The sequence below is a fragment of the Coloeus monedula genome, assembly GCF_965178545.1.
Source record: "Coloeus monedula genome assembly, chromosome: 1".
NCBI classification, from domain to species: domain Eukaryota; kingdom Metazoa; phylum Chordata; class Aves; order Passeriformes; family Corvidae; genus Coloeus; species Coloeus monedula.
In genome coordinates this window covers 160,201,081-160,219,233 of record NC_138781.1, presented here as the reverse complement: position 1 = coordinate 160,219,233, position 18,153 = coordinate 160,201,081, and the positions used below count along the sequence as shown (strand labels likewise).

Here is an 18,153-nt window from a genome sequence, read left to right as displayed (position 1 = left end):
GGGAATTTGGGGTTCAGGGGGTTTGGGGGCTTTTGGGGTTCAGGGGAGTTTTGGGGTTCAGAGAGGTTTGGGGTTTGGGAGAATTTGGGTTCAGAGGGGTTTGGGGTTCAGGGGTTTGGGGTTCAGGGGAATTTGGGGTTCAGAGGTGTTTGGGGTTCAGAGGTGTTTGGGGTTCAGGGGAATTTGGGGTTCAGGGAGTTTTGGGGTTCAGGGGAATTTGGGGTTCGGGGAGTTTTGGGGTTCAGGGGAGTTTTGGGGTTCAGAGGATTTGGGGTTTGGGAGAATTTGGGTTCAGAGGTGTTTGGGGTTCAGGGTGTTTGGGGTTCAGGGGGTGTTTTGGGGTCCAGGGGGATTTGGGGTTTGGGAGAATTTGGGTTCAGGGGAATTTGGGGTTCAGGGGGTTTAGGGGGGTTTGGGAGCATTTGGGGTTCAGGGGAGTTTGGGGTTCAGGAGGTTTTGGATTCCGGGGTTTGGGGTTCAGGGGAATTTGGGATTCAGGGGGGTTTTGGGGTCCAGGGGGTTTGGGAGAATTTGGGTTCAGAGGTGTTTGGGGTTCAGGGGAATTTGGGGTTCAGGGAGTTTGGGGTTTGGGGGGCTTTGGGGTTCGGGGGGGGTTTGGGGTTCAGGAGAATTTGGGGTTCAGGGGGGTTTGGGGGCTTTTGGGGTTCAGGGGTTTGGGGTTCGGGGGAATTTGGGGTTTGGGGAGTTTTGGGGTTCAGAGGGTTTGGGGTTCAGAGGGTTTGGGGTTTTGGGAGCATTTGGGATTCAGGGAGTTTGGGGTTCAGGGGGTTTGGGGTTTGGGAGAATTTGGGTTCAGAGAGGTTTGGGGTTCAGGGGGTTTGGGGTTCAGGGGGTGTTTTGGGGTCCAGGGGGATTTGGGGTTTGGGAGAATTTGGGTTCAGGGGAATTTGGGGTTCAGGGGGTTTAGGGGGGTTTGGGAGCATTTGGGGTTCAGGGCAATTTGGGGTTCAGGAGGTTTTGGGGTTCAGGGGTTTGGGGTTCAGGGGAGTTTGGGGTTCAAAGGGTTTGGGGTTCACGGTGTTTGGGGTCCAGGTGGGTTCAGGGGGTTTGGGGTTCGGGAGAATTTGGGGTTCAGGGTGGTTTGGGATTCAGGGTGGTTTGGGGTTCAGGAGGTTTTGGATTCCGGGGTTTGGGGTTCAGGGGTTTGGGGTTCAGGGGTTTGGGGTTCAGGGAGTTTGGGGTTTGGGGGGCTTTGGGGTTCAGGGGGGGTTTGGGGTTCAGGAGAATTTGGGGTTCAGGGGGGTTTGGGGGCTTTTGGGGTTCAGGGGTTTGGGGTTCAGAGAGGTTTGGGGTTCAGGGGTTTGGGGTTCAGGGGAATTTGGGGTTCGGGGAGTTTTGGGGTTCAGAGGATTTGGGGTTTGGGAGAATTTGGGTTCAGAGGTGTTTGGGGTTCAGGGTGTTTGGGGTTCAGGGGGTGTTTTGGGGTCCAGGGGGATTTGGGGTTTGGGAGAATTTGGGTTCAGGGGAATTTGGGGTTCAGGGGAATTTGGGGTTCAGGGGGTTTAGGGGGGTTTGGGAGCATTTGGGGTTCAGGGTGGTTTGGGGTTCAGGAGGTTTTGGATTCCGGGGTTTGGGGTTCAGGGAGCATTTGGGGTTCAGGGGAATTTGGGGTTCAGGGGTTTGGGGTTCAGGGGAATTTGGGGTTCAGGGAGTTTGGGGTTCGGGGGGCTTTGGGGTTCGGGGGGGGTTTGGGGTTCAGGAGAATTTGGGGTTCAGGGGGGTTTGGGGGCTTTTGGGGTTCAGGGGTTTGGGGTTCAGGGGAATTTGGGGTTCAGGGGAATTTGGGGTTCAGGGGGTTTAGGGGGGTTTGGGAACATTTGGGGTTCAGGGGAGTTTGGGGTTCAGGAGGTTTTGGATTCCGGGGTTTGGGGTTCAGAGAGGTTTTGGGGTTCCGGGAGTTTGGGGTTTTGGGAGCATTTGGGATTCAGGGAGTTTGGGGTTCAGGGGGTTTGGGGTTCAGGGGGTCTTTGGGGTGTTCCGGGATGGTTTTGGGGGGTATTTTGGGGTGTTTGATGTGGCTTTGGGGTGGTTTTGGGGTGTTTGCAGTGGTTTTGGGGTATTTTGGGGTGGTTTTGGGTGTTTGGGGTGGTTTTGGGGTATTTTGCGGTGGTTTTGGGTGTTTGGGGTGGTTTTGGGGTGTTTGGGGTGCTCCAGGGTGGTTTTGGGATGTTGGGGGGGGGGGATTTGGGGGGATTTTTGGGGTGTTTAGGGTGTTTTTGGGGTGATTTTGGGATGGTTTTAGGGTGGTTTTGGCATGTTTGGGGTGTGTTTGGGGTATTTGGGGTGATTTTGGGGTGTTTGGGGTGTTTTTGGGATATTTTGGGGTGTGTTTGGGGTATTTGGGGTGGTTTTGGGGTATTTTGGGGTGGTTTTGGGGTGTTTTGGGGTGATTTTGGGGTATTTTGGGGTGTTTTTGGGGTACCTGCAGCACGGTGAGCGCCCCGTTCTTGCCGTACCCCGAGCACAGGGAGGGTTTGGGGTGGTTTTGGGGTATTTTGGGGTATTTGGGGTATTTTGGGGTGTGTTTGGGGTGTTTTTGGGGTTTTTGGGGTGGTTTTGGGGTGTTTTTGGGGTATTTTGGGGTGATTTTGGGGTGTATTAGGGGTGTGTTTGGGGTGTTTTTGGGGTATTTTGGGGTGGTTTTGGGGTATTTTGGGGTGGTTTTGGGGTGATTTTGGGGTGTTCTGGGGTGTTTTTGGGGGGTTTGGGGTGGTTTTGGGGTGGTTTTGGGGTATTTTGGGGTGTTTTTGGGGTGTTTGGGGTGTTTGGGGTGTTTTTGGGGTACCTGCAGCACGGTGAGCGCCTCGTTCTTGCCGTACCCCGAGCACAGGGAGGGTTTGGGGTGGTTTTGGGGTGGTTTTGAGGCATTTGGGGTATTTGGGGTATTTTGGGGTGTGTTTGGGGTGGTTTTGGGGTGTTTTTGGGGTGTTTGGGGTGATTTTGGGGTGTATTAGGGGTGTGTTTGGGGTGTTTTTGGGGTATTTTGGGGTGGTTTTGGGGTATTTTGGGGTGGTTTTGGGGTGATTTTGGGGTGTTCTGGGGTGTTTTTGGGGGGTTTGGGGTGGTTTTGGGGTGGTTTTGGGGTATTTTGGGGTGTTTTTGGGGTGTTTGGGGTGTTTGGGGTGTTTTTGGGGTACCTGCAGCACGGTGAGCGCCCCGTTCTTGCCGTACCCCAAGCACAGGGAGGGTTTGGGGTGGTTTTGGGGTATTTTGGGGTGTGTTTGGGGTATTTGGGGTATTTTGGGGTATTTTGGGGTGATTTTGGGGTATTTTGGGGTGTTTTTGGGGTACCTGCAGCACGGTGAGCGCCCCGTTCTTGCCGTACCCCGAGCACAGGGAGGGTTTGGGGTGGTTTTGGGGTGTTTGGGGTGTGTTTGGGGTGTTTTTGGGATATTTTGGGGTGTTTTTGGGGTATTTTGGGGTGGTTTTGGGGTTTTTGGGGTATTTTGGGGTGTTTTTGGGGTACCTGCAGCACGGTGAGCGCCCCGTTCTTGCCGTACCCCGAGCACAGGGAGGGTTTGGGGTGGTTTTGGGGTGTTTGGGGTGTGTTTGGGGTGTTTTTGGGATATTTTGGGGTGTTTTTGGGGTATTTTGGGGTGTTTTTGGGGTTTTTGGGGTATTTTGGGGTGTTTTTGGGGTACCTGCAGCACGGTGAGCGCCCCGTTCTTGCCGTACCCCGAGCACAGGGAGGGTTTGGGGTGGTTTTGGGGTGTTTGGGGTGTGTTTGGGGTGTTTTTGGGATATTTTGGGGTGTTTTTGGGGTATTTTGGGGTGTTTTTGGGGTTTTTGGGGTATTTTGGGGTGTTTTTGGGGTACCTGCAGCACGGTGAGCGCCCCGTTCTTGCCGTACCCCGAGCACAGGACGATCTCCAGGTCGGGCTCGGGGCTGTTCTGGAACTGTGGGAGACACGGGGGTTTTTGGGGTGGATTTGGGGGGTTTTGGGGTGGATTTGGGGGGTTTTGGGGTGGATTTGGGGGTTTTTGGGGTCCCTCACCTCCTCGGACAGGAAGGCCTTGTTTGGGGTGGGTTTTGGGGTGGATTTTGGGGTGGATTTGGGGGTTTTTGGGGTCCCTCACCTCCTCGGACAGAAAGGCCGTGTTTGGGGTGGGTTTTGGGGTGGATTTGGGGGTTTTTGAGGTGGATTTGGGGGTTTTTGGGGTCCCTCACGTCCTCAGACAGGAAGGCCGTGTTCGGGGTGGGTTTTGGGGTGGATTTTGGGATGGATTTGGGGGTTTTTGGGGTGGATTTGGGGGTTTTTGGGGTCCCTCACCTCCTCAAACAGGAAGGCCGTGTTTGGGGTGGATTTGGGGGTTTTTGGGGTGGATTTGGGGGTTTTTGGGGTCCCTCACCTCCTCAGACAGGAAGGCCGTGTTTGGGGTGGGTTTTGGGGTGGATTTTGGGGTGGATTTTGGGGTTTTTGGGGTCCCTCACCTCCTCGGACAGGAAGGCCGTGTTTGGGGTGGGTTTTGGGGTGGATCTGGGGGTTTTTGAGGTGGATTTGGGGGTTTTTGGGGTCCCTCACGTCCTCAGACAGGAAGGCCGTGTTTGGGGTGGGTTTTGGGGTGGATTTGGGGGTTTTTGGGGTCCCTCACCTCCTCAGACAGGAAGGCCGGCTCCCCCATGGCGGCGTTGGCGCAGGGCCCGATGTTGAGGATGCTGTCGCACACCTGGGGACACGGACGGGGACCCAGAGGTGACACCCAGGGGACACCCAGGGACAGCCAGGGACACCCAGGGGACACCCATGGGACCGTACCTCGAAGGAGTAGGTGGCCAGCTGGGTGCCCGAGGCGGCCTCGCTCCCGTACACCTCGATCTCGTCCACCTCGTCCTGAGCCTGCGGCTTCCCCCCTGCGGGACAGGGGCGCTCCTGTCACCCAGTGACACCCAGTGACACCCAGGGACAGCCCAGGGACACCCAGGGACACCCAGGGACACCCCAGGGACACCCCAGGGACACCCAGTGACACCCAGTGACACCCAGTGACACCCAGGGACACCCAGGGACACCCCAGGGACAGCCAGTGACACCCAGGGACACCCAGGGACACCCCAGGGACACCCCAGGGACACCCAGAGACACCCAGGGACACCCAGGGACACCCCAGTGACACCCAGGGACACCCAGGGACACCCCAGGGACAGCCCAGGGACACCCCAGGGACACTCAGGGACACCCCAGGGACACCAAGGGACACCCACTGTCACCCACTGACACTGTCACTGACACTGACACCCACTGTCACCCACTGTCACCCACTGACACCCACTGACACCCACTGACACTGTCACCCACTGTCACCCACTGACACCCACTGACACCCACTGACACTGACACTGACACTGACACCCACTGTCACCCACTGACACCCACTGACACCCACTGACACCCACTGACACTGTCACTGACACTGTCACCCACTGTCACCCACTGACACTGACACCCACTGACACTGACACTGACACTGTCACCCACTGTCACCCACTGTCACCCACTGACACTGACACTGACACTGACACCCACTGACACCCACTGTCACCCACTGTCACCCACTGACACTGACACTGACACCCACTGACACCCACTGTCACCCACTGTCACCCACTGACACTGACACTGACACCCACTGACACCCACTGACACCCACTGTCACCCACTGACACCCACTGACACTGACACTGACACTGACACCCACTGACACCCACTGACACCCACTGACACTGACACCCACTGACACTGACACCCACTGACACCCACTGACACTGACACCCACTGTCACCCACTGACACTGACACCCACTGTCACCCACTGTCACCCACTGACACTGACACTGACACCCACTGACACCCACTGACACCCACTGACACTGACACTGACACTGACACTGACACCCACTGACACTGACACCCACTGACACTGACACCCACTGACACCCACTGACACTGACACCCACTGTCACCCACTGTCACCCACTGACACTGACACTGACACCCACTGACACCCACTGACACCCACTGTCACCCACTGACACCCACTGTCACCCACTGTCACCCACTGACACTGACACTGACACCCACTGACACCCACTGACACCCACTGTCACCCACTGACACCCACTGTCACCCACTGTCACCCACTGACACTGACACCCACTGACACCCACTGACACCCACTGTCACCCACTGACACCCACTGTCACCCACTGTCACCCACTGTCACCCACTGTCACCCACTGACACTGACACTGACACCCACTGTCACCCACTGTCACCCACTGACACTGACACTGACACCCACTGACACCCACTGACACCCACTGTCACCCACTGACACCCACTGTCACCCACTGTCACCCACTGTCACCCACTGTCACCCACTGACACCCACTGACACCCACTGACACTGACACTGACACTGTCACCCACTGTCACCCACTGACACCCACTGACACTGACACTGACACCCACTGACACTGACACTGTCACCCACTGTCACCCACTGACACCCACTGTCACCCACTGTCACCCACAGTCACCCACTGACACCCACTGTCACCCACTGACACCCACTGTCACCCACTGTCACCCACTGTCACCCACTGACACTGTCACTGACACTGACACCCACTGACACTGACACTGACACTGACACCCACTGACACTGACACTGTCACCCACTGTCACCCACTGACACCCACTGTCACCCACTGTCACCCACTGACACCCACTGTCACCCACTGTCACCCACTGTCACCCACTGACACCCACTGACGCTGTCACCCACTGTCACCCACTGACACCCACTGTCACCCACTGACACCCACTGACACCCACTGACACTGTCACCCACTGTCACCCACTGACACTGACACTGACACCCACTGACACTGACACTGACACCCACTGTCACCCACTGTCACCCACTGACACCCACTGTCACCCACTGACACTGACACTGACACTGACACTGACACCCACTGTCACCCACTGACACCCACTGACACTGACACTGTCACCCACTGACACCCACTGACACCCACTGACACCCACTGACACTGACACTGACACCCACTGTCACCCACTGACACCCACTGACACTGTCACCCACTGACACCCACTGTCACCCACTGACACCCACTGACACCCACTGACACTGACACTGACACTGACACCCACTGTCACCCACTGACACCCACTGACACTGTCACCCACTGACACCCACTGACACCCACTGACACCCACTGACACTGACACCCACTGACACCCACTGACACCCACTGACACTGACACCCACTGTCACCCACTGACACTGACACTGACACTGACACCCACTGTCACCCACTGACACCCACTGTCACCCACTGACACCCACTGACACCCACTGTCACCCACTGACACCCACTGACACCCACTGACACTGACACTGACACTGACACCCACTGTCACCCACTGTCACCCACTGTCACCCACTGACACTGACACTGACACTGACACCCACTGAAACCCACTGACACTGACACCCACTGACACTGACACCCACTGACACCCACTGACACCCACTGACACCCACTGACACTGACACTGACACTGACACTGTCACCCACTGTCACCCACTGTCACCCACTGACACCCACTGACACTGACACTGACACTGACACTGTCACCCACTGTCACCCACTGTCACCCACTGTCACCCACTGTCACCCACTGACACTGACACCCACTGACACCCACTGTCACCCACTGTCACCCACTGACACCCACTGACACCCACTGACACTGACACTGACACCCACTGTCACCCACTGACACCCACTGACACTGACACCCACTGACACTGACACTGACACTGACACCCACTGACACCCACTGACACGGACACCCACTGACACCCACTGTCACCCACTGACACCCACTGTCACCCACTGACACCCACTGTCACCCACTGACACCCACTGACACCCACTGACACTGTCACCCACTGACACCCACTGACACCCACTGACACCCACTGACACTGTCACCCACTGACACCCACTGTCACCCACTGACACCCACTGACACCCACTGACACCCACTGACACTGACACCCACTGTCACCCACTGTCACCCACTGACACCCACTGACACTGACACCCACTGACACCCACTGACACCCACTGACACCCACTGTCACCCACTGACACCCACTGTCACTGACACTGACACCCACTGACACCCACTGACACTGACACCCACTGACACCCACTGACACCCACTGACACCCACTGACACTGACACTGACACCCACTGTCACCCACTGTCACCCACTGTCACCCACTGACACTGACACTGACACTGACACCCACTGACACCCACTGACACTGACACCCACTGACACTGACACTGTCACCCACTGTCACCCACTGTCACCCACTGACACCCACTGACACCCACTGACACCCACTGTCACCCACTGACACCCACTGACACCCACTGTCACCCACTGTCACCCACTGACACCCACTGACACTGACACCCACTGACACCCACTGACACTGACACCCACTGACACCCACTGTCACCCACTGTCACCCACTGACACCCACTGTCACCCACTGACACCCACTGACACTGACACTGACACCCACTGACACCCACTGACACCCACTGTCACCCACTGACACCCACTGTCACCCACTGACACCCACTGACACTGACACTGACACCCACTGACACCCACTGACACCCACTGACACCCACTGACACTGACACCCACTGACACCCACTGACACTGTCACTGTCACCCACTGACACTGACACCCACTGTCACCCACTGTCACCCACTGACACTGTCACCCACTGACACCCACTGACACCCACTGACACTGACACTGTCACCCACTGACACCCACTGTCACCCACTGACACTGACACCCACTGACACCCACTGACACCCACTGACACTGACACTGACACCCACTGACACCCACTGACACCCACTGACACTGACACCCACTGACACCCACTGACACCCACTGTCACCCACTGACACTGACACTGACACCCACTGACACCCACTGTCACCCACTGACACCCACTGACACCCACTGACACTGACACCCACTGTCACCCACTGACACTGACACTGACACTGACACCCACTGACACCCACTGACACGGACACCCACTGACACCCACTGTCACCCACTGACACCCACTGACACCCACTGACACCCACTGACACTGTCACCCACTGACACCCACTGTCACCCACTGACACCCACTGACACTGACACCCACTGACACCCACTGACACTGACACCCACTGTCACCCACTGACACCCACTGACACCCACTGTCACCCACTGACACCCACTGACACTGACACTGTCACCCACTGTCACCCACTGACACCCACTGACACCCACTGACACTGACACTGTCACCCACTGACACCCACTGACACCCACTGACACTGACACTGACACCCACTGACACCCACTGACACTGTCACCCACTGACACTGACACTGACACCCACTGACACCCACTGACACTGTCACCCACTGTCACCCACTGACACCCACTGACACTGTCACTGTCACCCACTGTCACCCACTGACACCCACTGACACCCACTGACACTGTCACTGTCACCCACTGTCACCCACTGACACCCACTGACACCCACTGTCACCCACTGTCACCCACTGACACCCACTGACACCCACTGACACTGTCACCCACTGTCACCCACTGACACCCACTGACACTGTCACTGTCACCCACTGTCACCCACTGTCACCCACTGTCACCCACTGTCACCCACTGACACTGACACTGACACCCACTGACACCCACTGACACCCACTAACACTGTCACCCACTGACACCCACTGACACTGTCACCCACTGACACTGACACTGTCACCCACTGTCACCCACTGACACCCACTGACACCCACTGTCACCCACTGTCACCCACTGACACCCACTGACACCCACTGACACTGTCACCCACTGACACCCACTGACACCCACTGACACCCACTGACACTGACACCCACTGTCACCCACTGTCACCCACTGACACCCACTGACACCCACTGACACTGACACCCACTGACACCCACTGTCACCCACTGTCACCCACTGACACCCACTGACACCCACTGACACTGACACCCACTGTCACCCACTGTCACCCACTGTCACCCACTGTCACCCACTGTCACCCACCTGCCCACGGCCCCGAGGGCTCCGAGCGCTTCTTCTTCACCGGCGGCTCCTCCTGGGGGGCACAGGGAGGGTTTGGGGTGCCCCGAAAGGTTTGGGGTCCCCGGGAGGGGATTTGGGGTCCCCAGGAGGGTTTGGGGTCCCAGGAAGGGTTTGGGGTCCCAGGGAGGGATTTGGGGTCCCCAGGAGGGGATTTTGAGGTCCCTGGGAGGGGATTTGGGGTCCCCAGGAGGATTTGGGGTCCCTGGGAGAGTATTTGGGGTCCCAGGAGGGTTTGGGGTCCCGGGTAGAAATTTTGGGGTCCCCTCAAGGGTTTGGGGTCCCCGGGAGGGGATTTGGGGTCCCCTGGAGGGGATTTGGAGATCCCTGGGAGGGATTTTGGGGTCCCCAGGAGGGTTTGGGGTCCCTGGGAGAGGATTTGGGGTCCCCTGGAGGGGATTTTGGGGTCTCCAGGAGGGGATTTGGGGTCCCAGGAAGGGTTTGGGGTCCCTGGTAAAGGATTTTGGGGTCCCCAGGGTGGAATTTTGGGGTCCCCGGGAGGGATTTGGGGTCCCCTGGAGGGGATTTGGGGTCCCTGGGAGGGGATTTGGGGTCCCAGGAGGATTTGGGGTCCCGGGGAGAAATTTTGGGGTCCCCTCAAGGGTTTGGGGTCCCCTGGAGGGGATTTTGGGGTCCCTGGGAGGGTTGGGGGTCCCTGGGAGGAATTTGGGGTCCCCAGGGTGGGATTTGGGGGTCCTGGGGAGGGATTTTGGGGTCCCTGGGAGAGGATTTTGGGGTCCCCAGGGTGGGATTTTGGGTCCCCAGGAGGGTTTGGGATCCCTGGGAGGGGATTTGGGGTCCCCAGGTGGATTTTGGGCCCCCCAGGTTCGTTTTGGGGCTCCCCAGGTGGATTTAGGGGTCCCTGTGAGAGGATTGAGGGTCCTCAAGAGGATTTGGGGTCCCTGAGAGGGGATTTGGGGCTCCCCAGGTTCATTTCGGGGCTCCCCAGGTGAATTTCAGGTTCCCCAGGTGGATTTTGGGCTCCCCAAGTTCATTTCGGGCTCCCCCAGGTGGATTTTGGGCTCCCCCAGGTTCATTTTGGGCTCCCCAGGTTCATTTCAGGCTCCCCCAGGTTCATTTTGGGCTCCCCCAGGTGGATTTTGGGCTCCCCCAGGTGGATTTTGGGCTCCCCAGGTTCATTTCAGGCTCCCCCACGTTCATTTTGGGCTCCCCCAGGTGGATTTTGGGCTCCCCAGGTGGATTTTGGGCTCCCCAAGTTCATTTTGGGCTCCCCCAGGTGGATTTTGGGCTCCCCAGGTGGATTTTGGGCACCCCAGGTTCATTTTGGGCTCCCCAGGTTCATTTCAGGCTCCCCAGGTGGATTTTGGGCTCCCCAGGTGAATTTCGGGCTCCCCCAGGTGGATTTGGGGCTCCCCAGGTTCATTTTGGGGCTCCCCACGTTCATTTTGGGCTCCCCCAGGTGGATTTTGGGCTCCCCAGGTGAATTTTGGGCTCCCCAGGTTCATTTTGGGGCTCCCCAGGTGAATTTTGGGGCTCCCCAGGTTCATTTCGGGCTCCCCCAGGTGGATTTTGGGCTCCCCCAGGTGGATTTTGGGCTCCCCAGGTTCATTTCGGGGTTCCCCAGGTGAATTTTGGGCTCCCCAGCTTCATTTCGGGGTTCCCCAGGTGAATTTTGGGCTCCCCCAGGTTCATTTCAGGCTCCCCCAGGTTCATTTCGGGTTCCCCAGGTTCATTTCAGGCTCCCCCAGGTGGATTTTGGGCTCCCCAGGTTCATTTCAGGCTCCCCCAGGTGGATTTCGGGCACCCCAGGTTCATTTCGGCTCCCCCAGGTGGATTTTGGGCTCCCCAGGTTCATTTCAGGCTCCCCAGGTTCATTTTGGGCTCCCCCAGGTTCATTTTGGGCTCCCCCAGGTGGATTTTGGGCTCCCCAGGTTCATTTCAGGCTCCCCCAGGTTCATTTCGGGTTCCCCAGGTTCATTTCAGGCTCCCCCAGGTTCATTTCAGGCTCCCCAGGTTCATTTCAGGCTCCCCCAGGTGGATTTTGGGCTCCCTCAGGTGGATTTTGGGCTTCCCAGGTTCATTTCGGGCTCCCCAGGTTCATTTCAGGCTCCCCCAGGTGGATTTTGGGCTCCCCACGTTCATTTTGGGCTCCCCAGGTTCATTTCGGGCTCCCCCAGGTTCATTTCGGGCTCCCCCAGGTTCATTTCAGGCTCCCCCAGGTGGATTTCGGGCTCCCCCAGGTGGATTTCAGGCTCCCCCAGGTGATTTTTGGGCTCCCTCAGGATGATTTTGGGGCTCACCTGCCTGTCAGGCCCCTCCTTGGCCCCCCCGGCCGGGGGCTCCTGCAGCTTCTCCGTGTACCTGAGCAGCAGCGAGTTGCCCAGGCGGGACCCCAGGAAGAGATAGCCCGGCTCCAGGGGCACCATCTGGGCACAGGGGGGCACAGGTGTCCCCAAGGTGTCCCCAAGGTGTCCCCAGGATGTCCCAGGGTGTCCCCAGGGTGTCCCAGGGTGCCCCAGGGTGTCCCAAGGTGTCCCCAGGGTGCCCCAGGGTGTCCCAGGGTGTCCCCAAGGTGTCCCAGGGTGTCCCCAGGGTTTCCCCAGGGTGTCCCAGGGTGTCCCCAAGGTGTCCCAGGGTGTCCCAAGGTGTCCCCAAGGTGTCCCCAGGGTGCCCCAGGGTGTCCCAGGCTGTCCCAGGGTGTCCCAAGGTGTCCCAGGATGTCCCAGGGTGTCCCAGGGTGTCCCCAAGGTGTCCCCAGGGTGCCCCCAGGCTGTCCCAGGGTGTCCCAAGGTGTCCCAGGGTGCCCCAGGATGTCCCCAGGGTGCCCCAGGGTGTCCCCAAGGTGTCCCAGGGTGTCCCCAGGGTGTCCCAGGGTGTCCCCAAGGTGTCCCAGGGTGTCCCCAGGGTGCCCCAGGATGTCCCAGGGTGTCCCCAGGGTGTCCCAGGGTGCCCCAGGGTGTCCCCAAGGTGTCCCAGGGTGTCCCCAAGGTGTCCCCAGGGTGCCCCAGGATGTCCCAGGGTGTCCCAGGGTGCCCCAGGGTGTCCCAGGGTGCCCCAGGATGTCCCCAGGGTGCCCCAGGGTGTCCCCAAGGTGTCCCAGGGTGTCCCAGGGTGCCCCAGGGTGTCCCAGGGTGCCCCAGGATGTCCCCAGGGTGGCCCCAGGGTGTCCCAAGGTGTCCCCAGGGTGTCCCCAGGGTGCCCCAGGGTGTCCCCAAGGTGCCCCAGATCCTTACGCAGGTGGTGAGCACGGAGGCGGCCGCTTTGTCGAAGTGGAAGGAGCGCACGGAGCGCATCCCGTCCGTGATCAGCGTCAGCACGTAGCTGGGACACAAAGGAGGCAAGGGACCCTCAGGACACCCCAAAATCAATGGGAATACCCCCAAAATCCATGGGAACCGCCCCAAAATCCATGGGAACACCCCCAAAATCCATGGGAACACCCCAAAATCCATGGGAACCCCCCCTTGTCCCAGTGGAAGGAGGGGACAGAGCTCATCCCGTCCCTGATCGGCACCAGGACACGGCTGGGGCACAAAGGGGGCAAGGGACCCTCAGAACACCCCAAAATCCCTGGGAACCGCCCCAAAATCCATGGGAACACCCCAAAATCCATGGGAACCACCCCAAAATCCATGGAGACCCCCAAAATCCATGGGAACCCCCCCTTGTCCAGTGGAAGGAGGGGACAGAGCTCATCCCGTCCCTGATCAGCACCAGGACACGGCTGGGGCACAAAGGGGGCAAGGGACCCTCAGAACACCCCAAAATCCATGGGAACTGCCCCAAAATCCCTGGGAATACCCCCAAAATCCCTGGGAACTGCCCCAAAATCCATGGAGCCCCCCAAAATCCATGGGAACCCCCCCTTGTCCCAGTGGAAGGAGGGCACAGAGCTCATCCCGTCCCTGATCGGCACCAGGACACGGCTGGGGCACAAAGGGGGACACGGGACCCTCAGAACACCCCAAAAAACCCTGGGAACTGCCCCAAAATCCCTGGGAACCACCCCAAAATCCATGGGAACACCCCAAAATCCATGGGAACCACCCCAAAATCCATGGGAACACCCCAAAATCCCTGGAGACCCCCAAAATCCATGGGAATCCCCCCTTGTCCCAGTGGAAGGAGGGGACAGAGCTCATCCCGTCCCTGATCAGCACCAGGACACGGCTGGGGCACAAAGGGGGCAAGGGACACTCAGAACACCCCAAAATCCCTGGGAATACCTCAAAATCCCTGGGAACATCCCCAAAATCCATGGGAACCACCCCAAAATCCATGGGAACCACCCCAAAATCCATGGAGAACCCCTTGTCCAGTGGAAGGAGGGGACAGAGCTCATCCCGTCCCTGATCGGCACCAGGACACGGCTGGGGCACAAAGGGGGCAAGGGACCCTCAGAACACCCCAAAATCCCTGGGAATACCCCCAAAATCCATGGAAACACCCCCAAAATCCATGGGAACTGCCCCAAAATCCATGGAGACCCCCAAAATCCATGGGAACCCCCCCTTGTCCCAGTGGAAGGAGGGGACAGAGCTCATCCCGTCCCTGATCGGCACCAGGACACGGCTGGGGCACAAAGGGGGCAAGGGACCCTCAGAACACCCCAAAATCCCTGGGAATACCCCCAAAATCCATGGGAACACCCCAAAATCCATGGAGACCCCCAAAATCCATGGGAACCACCCCAAAATCCATGGGAATCCCCCCTTGTCCCAGTGGAAGGAGGGGACAGAGCTCATCCCGTCCCTGATCGGCACCAGGACACGGCTGGGGCACAAAGGGGGACACGGGACCCTCAGAACACCCCAAAAATCCCTGGGAACTGCCCCAAAATCCCTGGGAACCACCCCAAAATCCCTGGGAACCACCCCAAAATCCATGGAGACCCCCAAAATCCCTGGGAATACCCCCAAAATCCCTGGGAACCGCCCCAAAATCCATGGGAACACCCCAAAATCCATGGGAACACCCCCTTGTCCCAGTGGAAGGAGGGGACAGAGCTCATCCCGTCCCTGATCAGCACCAGGACACGGCTGGGACAGGGGGGTGGCACCTCGGGGGGGGTGACAGGACACCCCAAAATCCTTGGGGAGCCCCCCAAAATCCCTGGAGACCCCTCCCAGACCCCCCCGGACTCACATCTCACCCCCCTTGAGCGAGATGACCATCTTGTCGTAGGAGATGAAGGTGGCCTGGGCACAGTCCAAGGTCATCCTCACGCCCTCCTGGATCCCTGGGGACAGGGACGGGGACGGTCAGAGATGGGGACGGGGATGGGGACAGGGATGGGGACAGGGATGGGGATGGGGATGGGGATGGGGACAGGGATGGGGATGGGGACGGTCAGAGATGGGGATGGGGACAGGAACAGGGACGGGGATGGGGACAGGGGACAGGGATGGGGATGGGGACGGTCAGAGATGGGGATGGGGACAGGAACAGGGACGGGGATGGGGACAGGGGACAGGGATGGGGATGGGGACGGTCAGAGATGGGGATGGGGACAGGAACAGGGACGGGGATGGGGATGGGGACAGGGATGGGGACAGGGATGGGGACGGGGATGGGGACGGGGATGGGGACGGGGGACAGGGACGGGGACAGAGACGGGGACAGAGACGAGGACAGGGGGACGGGGATGGTCAGAGATGGGGACGGGGACAGGGATGGGGACAGGGGACGGGGATGGGGACAGGGGACGGGGATGGTCAGAGATCAGGACAGGGACAGGGGACAGGGACGGGGACAGGGATGGGGATGGGGATGGGGATGGGGACAGGGATGGGGATGGGGACGGGGATGGGGATGGGGACAGGGGACAGGGATGGGGACGGGGATGGGGACAGGGGACAGGGATGGGGATGGGGTCAGAGATGGGGATGGGGACAGGAACAGGGACGGGGATGGGGACGGGGACAGGGATGGGGACAGGGATGGGGACAGGGGACAGGGATGGGGACAGGGATGGGGACAGGGGACAGGGACGGGGACAGAGACGAGGACAGAGACGAGGACAGGGGGACGGGGATGGTCAGAGATGGGGATGGGGACAGGGGACAGGGATGGGGACAGGGACAGGGAGGGGGATGGTCAGAGATCGGGACAGGGACAGGGACGGGGATGGGGACAGGGACGGGGACGGTCAGAGATGGGGACGGGGACAGGGATGGGGACAAAGGACAAGGCAGAGACGGGGGACAGGGATGGGGATGGTCACAGTCGAGGTTGGGGACAGGGCAGGGACAGGGGACAGGGACAGGGATGGGGATGGGGTCAGAGATAGGGATGGGGACAGGGACAGGGACGGGGACGGGGACGGTCAGAGATAGGGACGGGGACAGGGATGGGGACAGGGGACGGGGATGGGGACAGGGATGGGGACGGTCAGAGATGGGGATGGGGACAGGAACAGGGACGGGGATGGGGACGGGGACAGGGATGGGGACAGGGATGGGGACAGGGGACAGGGATGGGGACAGGGGACAGGGGACAGGGATGGGGACAGGGATGGGGACAGGGATGGGGACAGGGATGGGGACAGGGGACAGGGATGGGGACAGGGGACAGGGGACAGGGATGGGGACAGGGATGGGGACAGGGGACAGGGACGGGGACAGAGACAAGGACAGAGACGAGGACAGGGGGACAGGGACGGTCAGAGATGGGGATGGGGACAGGGACAGGGACAGGGATGGGGACAGGGACAGGGAGGGGGATGGTCAGAGATCGGGACAGGGGACAGGGACGGGGACGGTCAGAGATGGGGACGGGGACAGGGATGGGGACAAAGGACAAGGCAGAGACGGGGGACAGGGATGGGGATGGTCACAGTCGATGTTGGGGACAGGGCAGGGACAGGGGACAGGGACAGGGATGGGGATGGGGTCAGAGATGGGGATGGGGACAGGGACAGGGACGGGGATGGGGACGGGGACAGGGATGGGGACAGGGGACAGGGGACAGGGATGGGGACAGGGGACGGGGATGGTCCGAGATGGGGATGGAGACAGGGACAGGGACGGGGACGGGGACGGTCAGAGATAGGGATGGGGACAGGGATGGGGACAAAGGACAAGGCAGAGACGGGGGACAGGGATGGGGATGGTCACAGTCGAGGTTGGGGACAGGGCAGGGACAGGGGACAGGGGACAGGGATGGGGATGGGGTCAGAGATGGGGATGGGGACAGGGACAGGGACGGGGATGGGGACAGGGGACAGGGACAGTCACAGCTGGGGATGGGGACAGGTCAGAGCCGGAAACAGGGACAGGGACAGGGGACAGGGATGGGGACAGAGGACAGGGCAGGGACAGATATGGGGATGGGGACAGGGACAGGGATGGGGACATGGCAGGGACGAGACAGGATAACAAAGGACAAGGAGAGCAAAAGAGGAGGAGGAAGACAGAGGAAGAAAAAGAGGAGGAGGAAGAAAAGGAGGAAGAGGAGGAGGATGAAGAGGAGGAAAAAGAGAGGAAAGGAGGAGGAGGAAGAAGAGGAAGAGGAGGGAGTGAAGGAGAAGGAAGAAGAGAAGGAGGAAATGGAGGAGGAGAAAAGAAAAACAAAAATGAAAAAGAGAAGGAAACAGAATGAGGAAGAGGAGGAGGAAGAGGAGGAGGGCACAGAGAGGGATGAGAAAGATGAGAGCGAAGAGGACGGAGGAGGAGGAAGAGAAGGAGAAGAAGGAGGATGAAGAGGAGGAAGAGGAGGAGGAAGAGCAGGAGGAGGGCACGGAGATGAGGGCGACGGAGGACGGAGGAAGAAAAAGAAGACGAGGAAGACGATGAGAAAGGTGAGGAGGAGGAGGAGGATGAGAACAAGGAGGAGGAAGACGAGGATGAGAACGAGGAGGAGGAAGACGAGGATGAGAACGAGGAGGAGGAAGACGAGGATGAGAACGAGGAGGAA

General features: G+C 59.4%; 1 protein-coding gene across 1 annotated transcript in view; it reads right to left on the bottom strand.

Annotated features, from left to right (window-relative positions):
• CPSF1 (cleavage and polyadenylation specific factor 1) overlaps window positions 1–18,153 on the bottom strand; it is a 114,566-nt gene that overhangs the window by 69,291 nt on the left and 27,122 nt on the right. Inside the window, exons 10-16 of the mRNA XM_082290193.1 lie at window positions 15,385–15,478; window positions 13,473–13,560; window positions 12,540–12,665; window positions 10,243–10,294; window positions 4,779–4,873; window positions 4,615–4,689; window positions 3,838–3,918 (exon numbers count right to left, since the gene is read on the bottom strand). Of these exons, the coding sequence (XP_082146319.1) occupies window positions 3,838–3,918; window positions 4,615–4,689; window positions 4,779–4,873; window positions 10,243–10,294; window positions 12,540–12,665; window positions 13,473–13,560; window positions 15,385–15,478 (611 nt within the window). The remainder of the gene's footprint in view (window positions 1–3,837; window positions 3,919–4,614; window positions 4,690–4,778; window positions 4,874–10,242; window positions 10,295–12,539; window positions 12,666–13,472; window positions 13,561–15,384; window positions 15,479–18,153) is intronic.